The sequence below is a fragment of the Anthonomus grandis genome, chromosome 4 (genome assembly GCF_022605725.1).
Source record: "Anthonomus grandis grandis chromosome 4, icAntGran1.3, whole genome shotgun sequence".
Lineage (NCBI taxonomy): Eukaryota > Metazoa > Arthropoda > Insecta > Coleoptera > Curculionidae > Anthonomus > Anthonomus grandis.
In genome coordinates, this window is record NC_065549.1 from 11882805 (window position 1) to 11899480 (window position 16676).

Genomic DNA, 16676 nt, shown 5'->3' on the forward strand with positions numbered 1-16676 from the left:
TGTAAATAATATACTTAAATATGCTAATGATTAAGATAGTTTTATTGCCTTAATAAAGGAACAATCGATACCTACCCATATCTCAGATCGGTAATAGAAAAAGATTATCAATAAATCACAGAATCTTGAAGAATCAATTTATTTGTGTTGCTGCCTTAACAACTTGAGGTTCGAAATCATAAAACCTAAATAATCTTCCATTTTATCAGAAAAGATCGACTCTTTAACCTATATGTTAATCATTTGATTTTAACAAATTTTGTGGAAAATTAGAGGTGGAATTTTTAAGCCTTGAGATCTTCTTTAGAGCGTAATCTGAAGTATCATTCTCCTAGAAAATCCAATTATTTGGTAGCTATAAAGATGTATGCTGTCAACAATCTGCAACTTCTTCAAGCACCCTCGTTGTTAATGGGAAAAAGCCTCTCGTTGTTTCTTTAAGTGTGACCAACCAAATATTGTACATCTGGATTTCTCAGACGTTTTTCAATTAAAAAAATTGGTTTCACAAAAAAAAACGTATTCAGATCAGTTAAGGAATCGTTCGAAGAATCTGTAGAGCCAGTTTTAGGTGAGGGACCATCCTCGAATACCTGTATACCTGTATGTGATTTTAAGCAACAGGATGCTTTAGATTATCTGTTGTCTCAGGTGGATCCATTTTCTTACCTTAAAGTCAGTATCATGGGACAAACTTTCTTTGTTTTGTTGGACTGAAGCCAATAAAATTTTTTTTGGTTCAGTTGGTTGGGAAAATTTAAAATGCTTCGGTTTGTCTTTGTACAAAAATAGGAATACAACATATACAGTAGCTTCAAATGATAACGCTGACTCGATTTGTATGATATCAGATATAAAATAAGAAATATTTTCAAGTTATTTGAATATAATGTAGTTCCTAAATTGAGTCATGAAATTGTGCTGTGAGTTGATTTTTGGAAAAATATGGGTATTACCGGACATGCGCCGTGGATAGAGGTTTTTCTCCTCTAATTTCATAGTAATCCGCAAATTAATCAGATCCATGGTGAAAAAGAATTGATTGCTAAACAATTGCAGCGTAACAATGATAGTGTCTGCTTATTTTGATAAAATTGGAGACAAACTGGCTGCACTTCTGCAGTTCAACATAAAATCACTGTAAATAGTCCACCCATTAAGCAAAGGTATTACCCTGTTTCTCCTTATAAACATTTATTTTTATTTCGAAGACAGCCTAGTCATTTCCAGTACTGCTTATTACCAAGCAAAATGGTGAGAACAGATTTTTTGCTGATTTTAAGTAAATTAAATAGTCTGGCTACATTTTTAATTTAATCACGGTTTTATTACTATATATAGCATATATACTAATATAGTAAATGAAAGTAATGGAACAAGATACATATAGTAATATAGTGAATGAAACAAATTAAAAAAACCAGACCATAACAATACAAACTAATTCACACAGTCACCACTGGATGTTATATCGTGTCCAAACTGACCCTCAAATTTCTTGAAGGAATGCTCATTAATGATTTGTGGAATCAATGTGTCATTAAAAATCACTGATTTCTAAGTTATGTTCGGTTTATCATCCATCTCTCTCCCACTTATCTACTTAAGTGTCAAACCTCTTGGATATTGGGTAAGTTTTCCTTGATTTTCAAAAATGAAAAACTTGTACCACATACAAATACCAAAGTTTTTTCAAGCATTTTCCAATTTATCGTACTTTAAAGGTATCATTTTTTTTCTCTAAATGATACGTATTTACCCTTAAATAGATTATTTTCCAAAAAAAAATCAATCATAAATTCTTTAAAAAACAACAGACTAACTGCATTAATGTCTATAACCACTACACAACTGGTCTACGCATAACCTATACCCTTCTTTGTTCCACCCATTGTAAATGATATACACTCGTTCACAGCAAAGCTCATCTTTGGAAGTTTGTCGTGTCCAAACTGATCCTCAAATCTCCATAATGGCAAACTCAAAAATGACTGTATTAGTAGCTTTGAGAAATATACAACTGAACTATATAAAATATACCCGCCTTCATTACATAGTATGTCCATTGATTGTTTATGGAATAAAAATTACATTCAGTATTTAATCAAAGTCTGATTTTCCCTACATTTTCTTAAATTATTTGAGCTATTAGTCGTCTCAGTCACAACAAAATCGGTTTTCTTTAAATCAGACGCAATTCCTGTTAACAACAGATAAAATGCATTAGAACTTGAGAGCAATATACAACTAGCCGATAAAACGTATACCCGTCTTTGTTCCACTCATTGTAAATTTCCAATTGAAATGTTCAAGTTAAGTTCGGATTATTATTCATTTTGCACCCTACCATCCGATTAGGTATCAAACCTCTTAATTTTCCTTAATTTAACAAAACTCAAAACCTTTTCCTTAAACAGACTATTTTCCAAAAAAATCTAAAATTTATACAACCGGTTTACATAACCTATACCCTTCTTTGTTCAATTCATCGTAAATGATATAAAAAACTCATAAACAGCTGGAAGTTTGACGTGTCCAAATTGTTCCTCGAATCTTTTTAATGGCAAACCCACGAGATTTAATAAAAAATGTCTAATTTTGAGATTATTCATTATAATTTTTTTTAAACAAATTGGGCTATTGTCTGCATCAGATTGAAATAATTATTACCATAAGTCAATTAACTTTTCGTTATTTTAATTTAATGCTCTATTAAATTAAACTCATATTATGATAAGTTATTATTGCGAATTCATTGAAATTTAATAGTTTGGTTTCTGGTACAATAGAAATATCTGATTCCTATTTAAAATTGAATAAATATTAATAATCAGTGCATTACATAAAAACAATTTTTAAATTTAAAAGTGATTGAAAAATGATAAGGCAGAGATTACAGTAAACTTTATATTGTCATTGTATCAGTAAGGCAAAGTATTAAGTGACTTTGATTATTTTTTTCTCATCATCATTCGACAATTGACAACAACTGCTCCAAAGGCAATTTTTTTTTAAACATTCTGACAATATCAATAATATGTCCGCTAATAAGTTTCCCTAACTTTAAGAGAAAAAATGTATGTACTAACGTACTCTCGATTTCTAGAAAGTTCTAATTACTTTTACTTTATATGAACATCTTTGAATAACGTAATTTTTAGTTTCGCATTAATGGTAATAAACTAGTTATAAATTTGCGATTTTTTTAGTAAATCATAATTTATAATATCTACAAATTAAAAGCAACAAAAACTGATTAAATCGTTATAATTGTTATTGGTCTTATCGTTAAACGAATCCACTTTTAAAAAAGTGTTTCCCCTTATTCATACTTGTGGACGGCTTGAATAACAACATATCTCACTTTTGTTTTTTTCGATTTTCCCATATAAAACTGTATATATTTGCATCTTATCATCAATAGATACTTACCCTTCACTTGGTCACAAGTGATACAAATTAATTGTGATCAGTAAAAATGGTTAAAGTTGTCCATTTTAGTTGTTTGATGGTAGCGGTGGTCTTTTTTGGGATAAACCTCACTGAAGCGAGTAAGTACTTGTAATGTATACTTTTATGAAATACAGAAAAAATTGATTTTCGTTCCAATTTCCTATGATATATGATAAGTTTTTACTTTTGTCTTTACGAAATATATTTCTCTAATACTGGCTCAATCATCTTGAAATACTGTTTCACTTACGTAGTTTTAGTGTTGCCATTAATGGCGCTAATCAATGTCCCTAAAAAGACAATTTTTTCGTTTTGGTTTTAACATAGCGGCAATTTTTTTAAGTGCTTATTTTTGGCAACTTTTTTACGAAACGACAAAAATAAAATTTTATTTGGCAATCTTGGCGATTTTAAAAATTGAACATTACTTTTCTTTAAAAGAAAAATACTCTCTGCAACAAAAATCGACTATAGATTTTTGGGACCAACTAAAAAATATAAAACATAACAAAAATTGTGAATGCAGTATTATTAATTGCATATAAAAATGCAAACGTAGAAAAGGTATTTTCGCATACGGTAGACATGAAAATTAAGAAAAGAAATGGAATAAATATAGTGAAACTTATTAAGGGTAAGATTAGATCTTAAGAATAATAAGGATTTTTTCCTTATGAACAATCTGCAAAGGTCAAATTGATTAAAAATAAAGTTTCACTTGCCGACTTTCTGTACCATTCAGTGGTGACATTTCATTATAGATGACACTGGCAACATGGTAGTTTGTCTAACTTTATACGACAAACATATTTCAATTAAGATATTACATGATACTTGAGATAAGTTATCATTACTGCAGTGAAAATATTGAATTTTTATATTTTTTATTGTTTCTACCTCATTTCATTTCTGCATTACTGCCGGAATTCTTGAAATTCTATTTTTCTTATGTAATTTGTCTCTATCTAGGGCATTATTTTATCAAGATATTTTAAGACTCTTCAGTTTGATCGATTAATTAAGCGACGCTGACCTAGTACCACCAAAATATTAAATCAATATAAAAAATCGAATACTTGAAAAATATATCTTGCATCACTCTTTTTAAGATCAAGTAAATATTCAGGGGCGAATTCTAGCTGCAGTACCTATTCTACTCAACTACTGAAGCACAATGTAAATAAATTAATAATATCCATTCTGGCATATATAAATAAGACATATAAAGAGACTAATTTCCGGAACTTTCGAGAGAAAATCAAAATCAATAATTTATTACTTTTTAAAACCAAATTTGGAATATAATTTGAACAAAAACAAAAAATGAAGCGGCAAAAATGTATAGCACTAGTAGAACATATGTACATTTTACAATTACTATTATTTATTCAAAATAAACCACTTAAACTTTTTTCTAAATTGGCTAAAGGTTAAAGACTTAAAACTGTCAGGTAATGCGTTGTATAATGGCATTATAAACCAAACTTCTTTTAAATAAAGCTGTCTGGTGACGTGGTATAGTAAAATATAGTCTAAGAGCTAGCTACGTAGGTCGACGGGTCACTCGGTAAACGTGAAATTTTGTTATATATACAGGCTCGGTCGTTACTGACATAGCAAGGGGCAAACCGTCAGAACCTCAAATATTTTTTTTTCATTTTTTGAATTATTAATTTATTAATAATTAGCAATGTCTTCCGAATTTACTTCTGACAGTTGAGCAATAGTATGTTCAAACATTGTAAATTATGTTCTCAAATTGTCAGAAGTGAACCTGATGACAAAAAAATTAAAATACGAGATATTATAAAGGTGGGAGTGAAGGGCCGACGCTCATATTATTAATAATATCTCCGTTATTCTTCCAGCTGGACTTCTGACGACTTGCAGCTAATTTCAATTTGAATCATAAAATAAGTATGCAAAATGTCAGAAGTGTACCAAGTGACAAAATTGTTGCGAAAATTTTTGCAACATTACCGACTTCTGACGAACCTTTATCTTCCGCGTAGACTTCTGACAATTTTTTTCCTATTTTCTAATATCGTCTCCTATACTAGTGCAAATTGTCAGCTTTGTACCTAATCAATAAATTTTCATATAAAAATTACATGTTTAACCCCCTACCCTCACTTATTCCGTCCAGGGCGAGTTCTGACGGTCTGCCCCTTGCTATGTCAGTAACAACCGAGCCTGTATATAACAAAATTTCACGTTTACCGAGTGACCCGTCGACCTACGTAGCCAGCTCTCCGTATAATAATTCATGATACGAAGGCTTCGTATGTGTGCAATGCTTCTTAAAATAATTTTTTGTTTGAACACAACAGATATTGTCATTAAAAAGTTTATGAAGAAAATTACTTATGTGAAATTTCCTACGCATTTTGAGCCAACCCAATTCTTATATAAAGTCGCAGTAGTTGAAATGGGATAGTACCAAAAATTGACAGAGACTTTTCCGAGACCAGGTTGATTGCTCAAAATATGTTTATTAGCGTATAAAAGTATTAATGAATGGTGCGGTTTCTGAGTACTTTTTATTACATGTGTTTTAAATCTTAAGTCAGTATCCAACCAAATACCCAAGTTTTTTGCAATCTCAACAACAGAAATATAAATACCATTAATATACATATTCAACAGCTCTCTTATTAATTTCACCCTGGCCTTGGACCCAAATATATTAGCACAGATACAGATGTGGTAGAAATATGGTTGTTGTTTCCGTATATCGTTCAGCAGTGGGATATTTTATTAGAAAAGAAAAAACAATAATTATAAATAGGGATTTTAATATAAAAATTAAGGGACAAAAAAGCTACGGATTTTCTTGATCTGGTACATTCTTACAAATTGCAGTATACTATAAAATGTAATATACGTGCTTGCCTAAAATGCTTGCCTAGATAATTAAATAACCAATTTAAATAGTCAAATGTATAAATCTGATGTATTTGACTGGGGAGTTTCTGATCACTTGGGAATTTTTGGGTAGTTTTTGTATTAATATTAATAAAAAATCACACATTAAGTCAGATATTGTAAGACGCATTACCTCAGATAGGTTGAGCAATTTTCATTAGTTAGTAAACTTAAATGACAGTTTCTAGGTTATGAATAAAATGAATATGATCTGTACTTGCATGATCAAATTATTTCCAGACAAAATTACTAAAAACCTGAAAAGCTTTATTCATATAAGGTATATTCATAACTAAAATATCTATATTTTGTTGGACTTTTAATGGCAAAAAATGACAGTTTTTTTCTCTTTTCATCTAAGGAAGTTTTCGAATATTATTCTTGCTCTGTTTTTAGTCCAAAATGTTTTTTTTAAACTCAATTGACACCGATTGACCGGATGTGATTGCCATTTTCGTATTTTTTTTTTCAATTCGGGTTTTATTAATTTAAATCTGATTTTATTAGATTTTCTTATAATAGCGTTTTTCAAAATTTTGCCGCATTAAGTTTTATCACTGTTTCTTCATTATTAAGCTTAGAATATAAATAGCAACCTCGCATTGCAGTCATTTTTAATGATTCCATAACATAATTTAAAATCCAACATGGTGAACGCACACGTATGTGGGGAATAACATATTAAAACAATTTTCCCCTCTATTGGCATTTAATTAAATTGCACAATTGTTTTTTTTTTAATATGACAAGTATAATTTCATTAAGATTTTCCATGATTTATGGATTTATGATTAGTTTTTTTTTATGAATAAAATAATAAATTTATTACTTTTTATTGCCCATATTTTTTGGAGTTGAAATAGATTGTCATGTCTCATAAAGAAAAAAAATATATTTTTTTATAAATAAATAAATGTAAAAAAATAAATAATTTGCTTTGTTGAAAACACGTTTTTTTAAATTTTGTAGATAAACCTAGTAAAATAAAAAAGAGAGAAGTATAAAACTAGTATAAAAAAAACAAAGAAAAAACACAATACAGAATACCCATAAATACGTACTATAAATTTTTCTACAATAAAATACAAAAAATACTTATAGTACATAGTCGTAGTACGAATTGGAAAGTCAAATATTTATATCGTTCAATAAAATTATTAAACAAAAAAGTGGTTTACTGCATATAATGCTCTCTCCAGCAAGTGTGGCTTCAAAGCTTTACGAAATGCAGGACTTAATTTTAAATGGCAGATGATTGCTATTTAAAATCTTTTCGTGCTTTTTTTGCATTATAGAGCTTTTAAATGATTCTGACCTTTGACTGTGGGGTTGGAAAATAAGGATCATGCTCACCGTTTCTAAGAGGGCTATTGTAAAATGACCTTTCTGGAATTGCTCACAAATGCTTGCGAATTAAGCAAAGCTCTTTAATGAGGAAAGAGTTATTTAAATTTTTTTTAATTCTTGTCCTATTATCCTACTTCCTAGAGTCCTACTACTTAGTTTCAGTGAATAACGAATAGCTCTCTTTGTAATTTAAAAATACTCTCAAATTGACTCGCACAACATGTACCCCAAAATGGATAGCGTATCGAAGATACGGTTTAAAAAGGGCGTAATAGACTGACCTAGATATAGCTACTATCGTAAATTTAATTCCCTGGAAATCGATCTGAATGCAGAACACGTAGAGCTTAAATTTTTGAATAAGTGCGAGTTCGATTTAAAGAACTTGTCTAAAATAAGTGCCAAAAACGGAATAAAATCAACGACGGCTAAACTGATGTTATGTAGTACAAAAGGTTGTAACATATTTTTGTGCAAGACTTTAGTTTTAAAAACATTAAGGCACAGAAGGTTTAAGTCGTACCAAAATTTACTGGTGACAATAATAACTTATAGGTCATTTGAAACGGTTTTCTGCAGTTCATATCAGGGTTGCTCTAAGGAAAATTTGTATCATCTGCACTAGCGATGGTATTTATAAAGAGTATAAACATAGAAGCTAAAACTGACCCTTAAGGTAGACAATACTAGATTCTATCGGCTTACAAGAAGATTTCGTCATATCAACCCCTACAAGCTGACTACTATTATTAAGTTATGACTTAAACCATTCGAGAGGTGTTTCTCTGAACCTGAACTATCCTGTACCGAAAAGGGAAAACATAGTACTGTTGCTGCATTTGTTACTCAAGAATCCAAATTAATGGAAAGTAAGTATTTTATATTTAAATAGAAGAGAAAGAAGCCTTTTTCAACCAAACTTTCAATAATCTTGGGTACCTTGGGAAGAAGTGCAATTGGATGATAATTCTAAACCTTATCTTCGATTCGCCTATTTGGCCAATGTAACAAATATTGGTTTGTGCGCTTTTTTGACAATAAATCACTATATCTTTATTATCAGGCTTTAAATATTATAACCTCGCATTACTACATTTTTTAATGCTTGTTCGGCTTTCATTAAGTCTCCCTGTAATTTTCAATTTACAGTTGACCCTTTAATATTATAATATTCCATAACATAATTTTAAATCCAACATGGTAAACACACACATACGTGGGGAATAACATATTAAAATAATTTTCCCTTTATTGGACATTTAATTAAATTGCAAATTGTTTGAACGGAAATTTTATATCCAAATTAATGATTTACTTTTTACACAAGTATACGCAAATGATAATAATAAAACAAAACTAATTAATAATATTCGTAATAATTAATATTTTAAATAAAAGTAATTTGGGCACGTGGATTGCTTGGTAATTAATGTTTTTATAAATAGGAACCCTTTTGTTATAATTATTAAAATAGCAAGTTTAGTTTATTCGTTAAATTGAGAATGTGTAACTTAAAATGATTAAAGGGAATCATATAATACCATTGAGTAAGTACCACGTTAAATAATTTACATAGTTTATGATAATTTATTGATTTAATCAAATAAAACGCAGTATATATGGAAATATTGTTAATAAATATTGCTGTATTATCTGAGGATTATATTTTGATTTTCTTAATGAATCAGTTGTCATCACACCATGTGTCATCAGCAAACTCCTGGGGGCCAGGAGACTCCAGGGCCTAACACCCCCAAAACGAACATATTGACTTCTTTTTGATAAGTAGTAGTTGCTAAACATTTTTTAGTTAATTTTCTACCAATTAACAGTGAATAACCCACCATAAATGAGTCATTAATCATAATTTAATAAAATAGATTAGAAGAATTTAGAAATAGATTTATAAGGTTTAGAACATCCGAGCAATATTCTGTGAATTATTCGTGGGATATGAAAGATCTGTCATAAAACGTCTCTGAATAGACATTATTTGAATTTTTACCTAAACAATACAGGGTGATTTTCAACCTATGCGCATAAACTTGGGAAACGTCAAATGTAATGGCGCACATTTTTACAAACGAAAAACTTGTCGACATGGTTTTGATTTACGGAGAAACGCATCAGAATGCAGTGGCAGCAGCTGATCTGTATGCCCAAAGATTTCCCCGAAGATATCACCCGAGATGTGGGGCTTTCTTACGTGTTATTCAGCGGGGTAGAGAAACTGGCAATTTGCGGCCGCGGCCTGGACAAGATAGAGGAGCTATTAGACCTAGACACATTCTAAATCTGGAGGAGGATATTTTAGAAGTTATCGAAGAACAACCTGGAATTAGCACTAGGACAATTGTAGCGCGATTTGGAATATCACAATCTACAAGTTGGCAAATTTTAAGGCACGAGTTGCTGTACCCGTTTCATGTGCAGAGGGTACAAGCACTACTTCCAAGAGATTTGCCGCTTCGAGTACACTTTTGTGAGTGGTTGTTACATCATCAGCAGTTAAGCCCAAACTTTACCATGAACAATTTAGTTACGGATAAGGCAAATTTTACGCGCAATGGAATTTTCAACTTTCATAACACTCATTACTGGGCTTTGGAAAAACCGCATATTACACGGAGAACATACTTTCAACAACGTTTTTCTGTAAATGTATGGGCTAGAATTCTGAACGGGATGCTCATCGGACTTTTTATTCTGGAAAATCGTTTGACTGGTGCTCGGTATTTAGAATTGTTGCGCAACAATTTAGCAGTGCTCCTTGAAAATGTGAATCTCAACGTTAGGCAGAACATGTGGTTTCTTCATGATTGTGCTCCACCACATTTTTCACGACTAGTGAGACAACATTTAGATCGTGTGTTTCACGACGGATAGGCCGTGATGGTCCAGTTGGGTGGCCCCCTCGCTCGCCTAACGTTAATCCATTAGACTTTTATTTGTGGGGTCATATGAAATCAATGGTGTATGTAAACGAAGTTGATACTGAGCAAGAGCTACGACATCGCATAAACGCTCATTGCCTGTCTACATCACATGTCTGACATTAGAAATATGGAGTTAAAATAAATGAATATATCTAATACAATCGTATAAAATACCTATAAAATTATAAAAAATATTAAAAAATAGGAAATTGATTTTTCTTTAATTCAATTTTTTTAATCGTTTTTTTTTATTTTAAGCTACTTTATATCACTCTACTTATTTTTTAATCAGTTTTTAACCACTAAAAGCATCTAAATTCAAGAAACAGTAACAATATATATATTTTTCCTTCATTTACTTTTTTTTGCTTTTCTTGTGATATTTTAAACATTATATTCTATAAAATTTTAACTAAATATTCAAATTTAAAAATATATTTATTTTTTATCAAGTCACAATTTTATTTCATTTAAAAACACAAAATAGATTACTTTTAAGTTAAAAGTTAGAAAAGTGCATCGATAAAATTAAATTTTGAATAGAATATACTTCTGAAATAGACTCCTTGTTTTGGAAAAAATAAAAAAGTTATTTTTGCGTTAATAAAATGTATCGTTTAAATTAATTATGACAAGTGCTTAACTTTTGTCCGATAGTGTGAATATTACAACTTAAACAAATATACTGACAATATTTAAGTAAGTAAAATATATTATAAGGATATATATAGGAGCCTCTCTAAGTTTTATGCTTGTATGTAGTTTTATTTCTAAGTATATTTAAAATTATTTAAAATTCCATATTATATACTTTGTATAAAATATTACTTTAAAGCCTGCCTATAACATCTTCAAAATATTTCACAAGCATATCAGAAACACTAAAAAAGCCATAAACTAAAACCATAGAGTATGGAATATTCTGAAGTGTCCCTAGTATGATTCCAGCATGTTTCCAATATTAATCCTAATCTCTTAAATAGTCGCTATTGTAATATGACGGATGATCGTCTCTGGAGATTGAAACACCTCTGGAGAATTTACCGTTTTTGCTAATGATCAGGTGGCTAAAAATTTTTATACGTTGCATCAGAATTGGTAAAGGGGGGTTTCATTTCAACCGTCACTTTTAGGGCCTTAAAGTGTCTGCAAAAATTGAAAAAATTAACGAACAGTCAATGTCATTAGGAAGTAATTTTCTCAGGCTGTTCCAAGCAAGTTGTGGAGCTTCTAAAGCCCTCAAAACAGAAATAAAGTGATTTAAGTAGTGACCTCATTATTAATTTTTTTTACAGTACAGAACGTACTTCGAAATGAGAATCATTTTCCTAAAATATCTGATACTGAATTTCTTGGAGTATATTAATTGACTAAGAGTTAACTCATATATGCTGTAAGGTAATAGGGAGGAATTGGACTTATTTTTTTTAAACATACCAGGCTTCAAGGTTCTACTCCACCCCCAGCATGTCATTTGTGATTTTCTTTGTACATATGTCATGTTTTACTTTGTGTTAAGTAAGTTTAATTTTATTTTCATTTTATTATATAATTTTATTGTATTTGTGTATTTGTTGCATTGTCTGGAATTTAGATAAAACAGCACAAAAGATCACATTTTGTTTTTCATATAGAACAGCCATTGACATTTAATTTAATAAGGAAAGCTCCTAAGAAATACAATAAATCTTTTATACTATATTTATTCTACTTTCAGAATATATCGGAGGTTACTACTGGTCCGGAGCCTCCATAGTCCTAAAATGCGACAACTTAAACGCGAGCTTACTTACCCATTTGTATTATGCTTTTGTGACCGCCAACGAGGATGGTTCTTTGACTGTGCAAAACGCCCAAAAAGGTAACAGTGTCTCAAAAATTATAAGATACACAAAATAATCACAAATTTTAGGATATGCCAATGATCTTTTGAGCCTAAAGTCGTCAAATCCAGATCTCAAATTGCTGTTCAGTTTCGTGGCGGACAACAACGGTAGTTTTTCCAAAGTGGTGGCCGATAAAAATTTAAGGAAAACGTTTGTCGATAACGCGTTAGAGTTGGTGCAACAGTATCAGTATGACGGAATTGATTTTGATTGGGAATTTCCTCAAGACAAGGATAAGGTAAGGATTTTGTTTCACAAGTTACCAGAGTATTCATAGTTGATCCAGTACTTCTATATCATATTATTATGGATTTATGGATAGTCTAAAACATAGGAGTAAAGTAAAGCTCGTACACCTTACTTACTATCGTATTCTTTGGGAGTTGCATGGAAATTTTAAAAATTCAGTTTCAACTCGATTACTATGAAAAAATATGTTAGTTGTTATTCAAAGTTGCCAAAAATTTTATTTAACAATCCTTAATTAAGTTCGCAGAGTTCTAAGAATATCTTATATTTAAAATAAATTAGTGTCTTAAACGCATTCTGAAACATACGGGCATATACTCAAGAGATATCTTTAAGACATCGAATATTATTTCATGGATATTACTAAATGCCAAAATTGCTTATGCAGGGGATCACCGCGGGAAAACTGGGATCTCTTAGTTTGCATTGTCCGAATAAAAACACAAAAGACCTCTGGCTGTACCATATCTCGAGCCTTTGAACCTAAATGGAAGAACGATCGATGAATTCTTAATTTTATTAAACATTTTTTTGAAAAACCAGCTGAGAAACAATGTTCACTAAAATATGCGAATCATTGAATATTCGCTTTATCGTTTTGTAGGGTTTTTACAATTTTTTTAGGTGTGGATTAAAACACCTGATACACAAACTGATTTAATATATGCGTACACACTAAACACAATGACTTATCTAATACTTTTAAAACACTGTATTTATTTCTTATTATTTATTTCAATTTAAAAGCCGCTCCAATATTCAGACTGGCCTCCTAGCGGCGAGGGCTCCATATATATTAGGTAGACCATTGTTCCCTAATATTCGCTAAGCTTCCACGTGCGTCCCAAGATGTCGCTGTCTATGTATAAATGTCTTAAATTTGACCCCAAAACATCCGAGGAATGTACTCTCGGGATGTGTTTTAGTTATCGAACATTAAATGATGCCTGCCCAAGGCATCCAAGAACTTTCTAGAGATGTTAGCATTGTTTCAGTTGAGAGACAAATAATACAAGATCCTTGGAATGTACCAGTAATATCTCTTTAATAACATTGATTGGCTTTACGGGAGATGTTTTCATTATGATATATTATTAAGAAATGTTGACTCATACGTTCCACAAAGATTAAAAACAGTGATTTTTTTCTAAATTCTTCGAATATGTCTCAAAATATACACCGAAAACATCCAACGAATGTATTTAGGACACAAAAAATTACGTCATGGCTGTTGCCAGAGGCGTCCAGGGAAATCACCATCTAAAAACTGGAAATCGCACGTTATAATATTTCTTAAATTTAATAGGTTCTAGAACGTCTTAGAAATGCACTAGAGGGATTAAGATGTTGGCTTCGCTGTGAAAACATTTTCCTAAGATGCTCACATTATTTGACTACAATTTTTTTAGATATTTATTAAATATGTAGCTAAAACTACAACGCTTCCATCCCATTGCCAACTCTTTGGTATTTGGGCAATTGGTAAAGGTTGTCAAGTCCCCCAATTCATCCCCTAAAAGGGATCGCAAGAGAAAATTATACTCCATTAAGTTTTCTAAAGTTGTTGTATGAACGTTATTGATGAGAAACAATGAGTAGTTGAACATACTGGATGTGTAATGTATATTTTTTAGGTAAATTTTACAGCTCTCCTAAACGAAACTTATACAGAATTCAAAAAATATAACTACCAAGTAACTGCTGCAGTCAGAGCAATTCCAGTCTACAAGAACAGTGGATATGATATTCCAGAAGTAGTCAAGTAAGTTCTTTCTTATATGAAAACCTCGAAAATTATTTAATCATTTCTTTTCCAGATATTTGGACGTAATAAATATTATGACGTACGATTATTTCGGATCCTGGAGCAATACCACTGGCCAAAATTCTCCATTATATCCGTCTTCTTTGGATAGCGCATATGAAAGGGAATATTTGAACATTGAAGCCTCCATTAAAAATTGGGTATGCAATATAACACAACGTTAACAACTAACTAACCTTTAGTGCAAAATAACTATCCTATATTTGGATTATTATTAAAGTAATTCCATGTTTAGGTTGAAGCTGGTGCTCCCAAGGAAAAATTGGCAGTCGGTCTGCCATTTTATGGGAGAACTTTCACCTTGGCAGATCCTACGAACCATGGAGTCCACGCTCCTAGTTTGGGAGGAGGCAGTCCTTTGGCTCCTACCTACTACCAAGTAAGTTTAACTTACTACACAGAAAACTTCATAATTTAAAATCACATGTTTTAGATTTTGAAAAACTACCAGAATTTTACTACCGAGTGGAACGATGAGCAAAAGAGTCCTTATAAGTACTCGAACACCACTTGGTTGGCTTATGAGAATGAACGGTCTATCGCTATAAAGGTAAATTAGGAGAGGCACTTATATATTTATCCAAATAGTTCATAAAAAAATTGTAAAAACCTATCTTACGTATGCATTCTCTTAGGGTATTCGGCAAATGGTTTGCCAAATGAAGATGGTTAATATGTTTATTTATTTAAAGGATATTAAGGTAAAAACGACGAGATGATTTTCTAATTTTCAGGTATAGATTTTTTTTCGAAATTAGGAATTACAGCACTTTGAAAATTCCCAAATTTGTCATTTTCCACCCTAAAACTAGTCTCTAAAAATGCCAGATCTCGAAAACTATAAGAGATACAAACTTGTGGATGCTCTCATTAAATTCCAAAGGACGAGAAGGAAAAAACTCATAGTTTTATTTTTATATAAATATAATTTTTTCAGCAAAAATTATATTTACTCGAAATTGATCAAACTACACTCCATATGTCATAAAAACCCTCCTTATTATGATGGGAGTTAACTGAGAGAACTTACACTTAGAAATTACAGAAATTACACTCCTTCTTTGACGATTTTTTTAAACCAAAACCTGGCCTCAAAATTTTCAATATTTCAGAAACTATGTTTTTGCTGCTGGCCTCATTTTAATTAGCATGACAAGTATATATAAAACCAGTTGGAATTATAAAAAAAGGACCCATAGGTTTTCCGCAATCACCTTCCAAATTTAATCCTACCCCATGGATGCTGATATATTAATTAAAATACCATAAACTCCTACTAAATTCTCAAATTTCTTCTTCTTTAGGTGAAATGGGCGATAGACCAAAACGTTCAAGGCGTATTCGTGTGGCAACTCGGCGGAGACGACATAACCGGAGAATATTCAAAAAATAAACAACCTTTGCTGTTAACAATTAATGATGCAATTAATAATGTGTGATAATTAATAATAAAAAAATATTTTAGAAAAATGTTTAAATTTTATTCGTCTTTTGTTTCAGACAAGGTACGCCGTTGAAAATGGCATGCAAGGAGTGTTTTTATGGCACTTAGGCTGTGATGATATATACGGTGAATATTCCTATGAGAAGCAAGTACTACTTCACACTATAAATAAGGTATATAGGAATAAATAGATCGAGTTCTATACTGTTAAATGACTTTTTTTTAAACAAATATTTCTCATGAAAGTTCCTTAATAAAAACGATATGTTGGAAGTATCATTTTTTTATGGTAGATACCTCCTTGGGCTGTTCAAGAAAACACGTGCCTGATCTCCTGATGATCTCCTTAATTTTTTTTAATAGAATAAAGAGAAAATAGTGTTAAGATTTGCCAAAGAGTTGTTCCGTTGACTGAACCAAAGGCCTTGACAAAATCTATTCAAAGGCCATATAGAGTGGTTAATTTTGCTCTATGCATTCCTCCTCAATTTGCCAGGATATCATGTCCGCAGTGCCAAAACAGTTGGGCTGAAACTGCATCCGAGATAGCAGAAATGTCTCCTATGCACATCCAAAGGTTTCCTCTTCTTAGATACGTACAAGCTCCAAAT

General features: G+C 31.1%; 1 protein-coding gene across 3 annotated transcripts; it reads left to right on the forward strand.

Moving 5' to 3' along the window:
* The first annotated feature begins 3287 nt into the window (after positions 1–3287).
* Positions 3288–16277, forward strand: LOC126735335 (acidic mammalian chitinase-like). 3 transcript variants are annotated; one of them, XM_050439291.1, is made up of 8 exons: positions 3295–3551; positions 12379–12522; positions 12574–12785; positions 14431–14558; positions 14614–14761; positions 14857–15000; positions 15055–15171; positions 16122–16277. In XM_050439291.1, exons 1-8 carry the CDS (start codon positions 3479–3481, stop codon positions 16254–16256), a joined length of 1101 nt encoding a protein of 366 aa, XP_050295248.1. In that variant the 5' UTR covers positions 3295–3478; the 3' UTR covers positions 16257–16277. The 3 variants fall into 3 exon arrangements, with proteins under 3 accessions (XP_050295249.1, XP_050295248.1, XP_050295247.1); XM_050439290.1 differs by lacking the exon at positions 16122–16277 and adding an exon at positions 15926–16091 and having other exon boundaries at positions 3307–3551; XM_050439292.1 differs by lacking the exon at positions 15055–15171 and having other exon boundaries at positions 3288–3551.
* Positions 16278–16676: the final 399 nt, after the last annotated feature.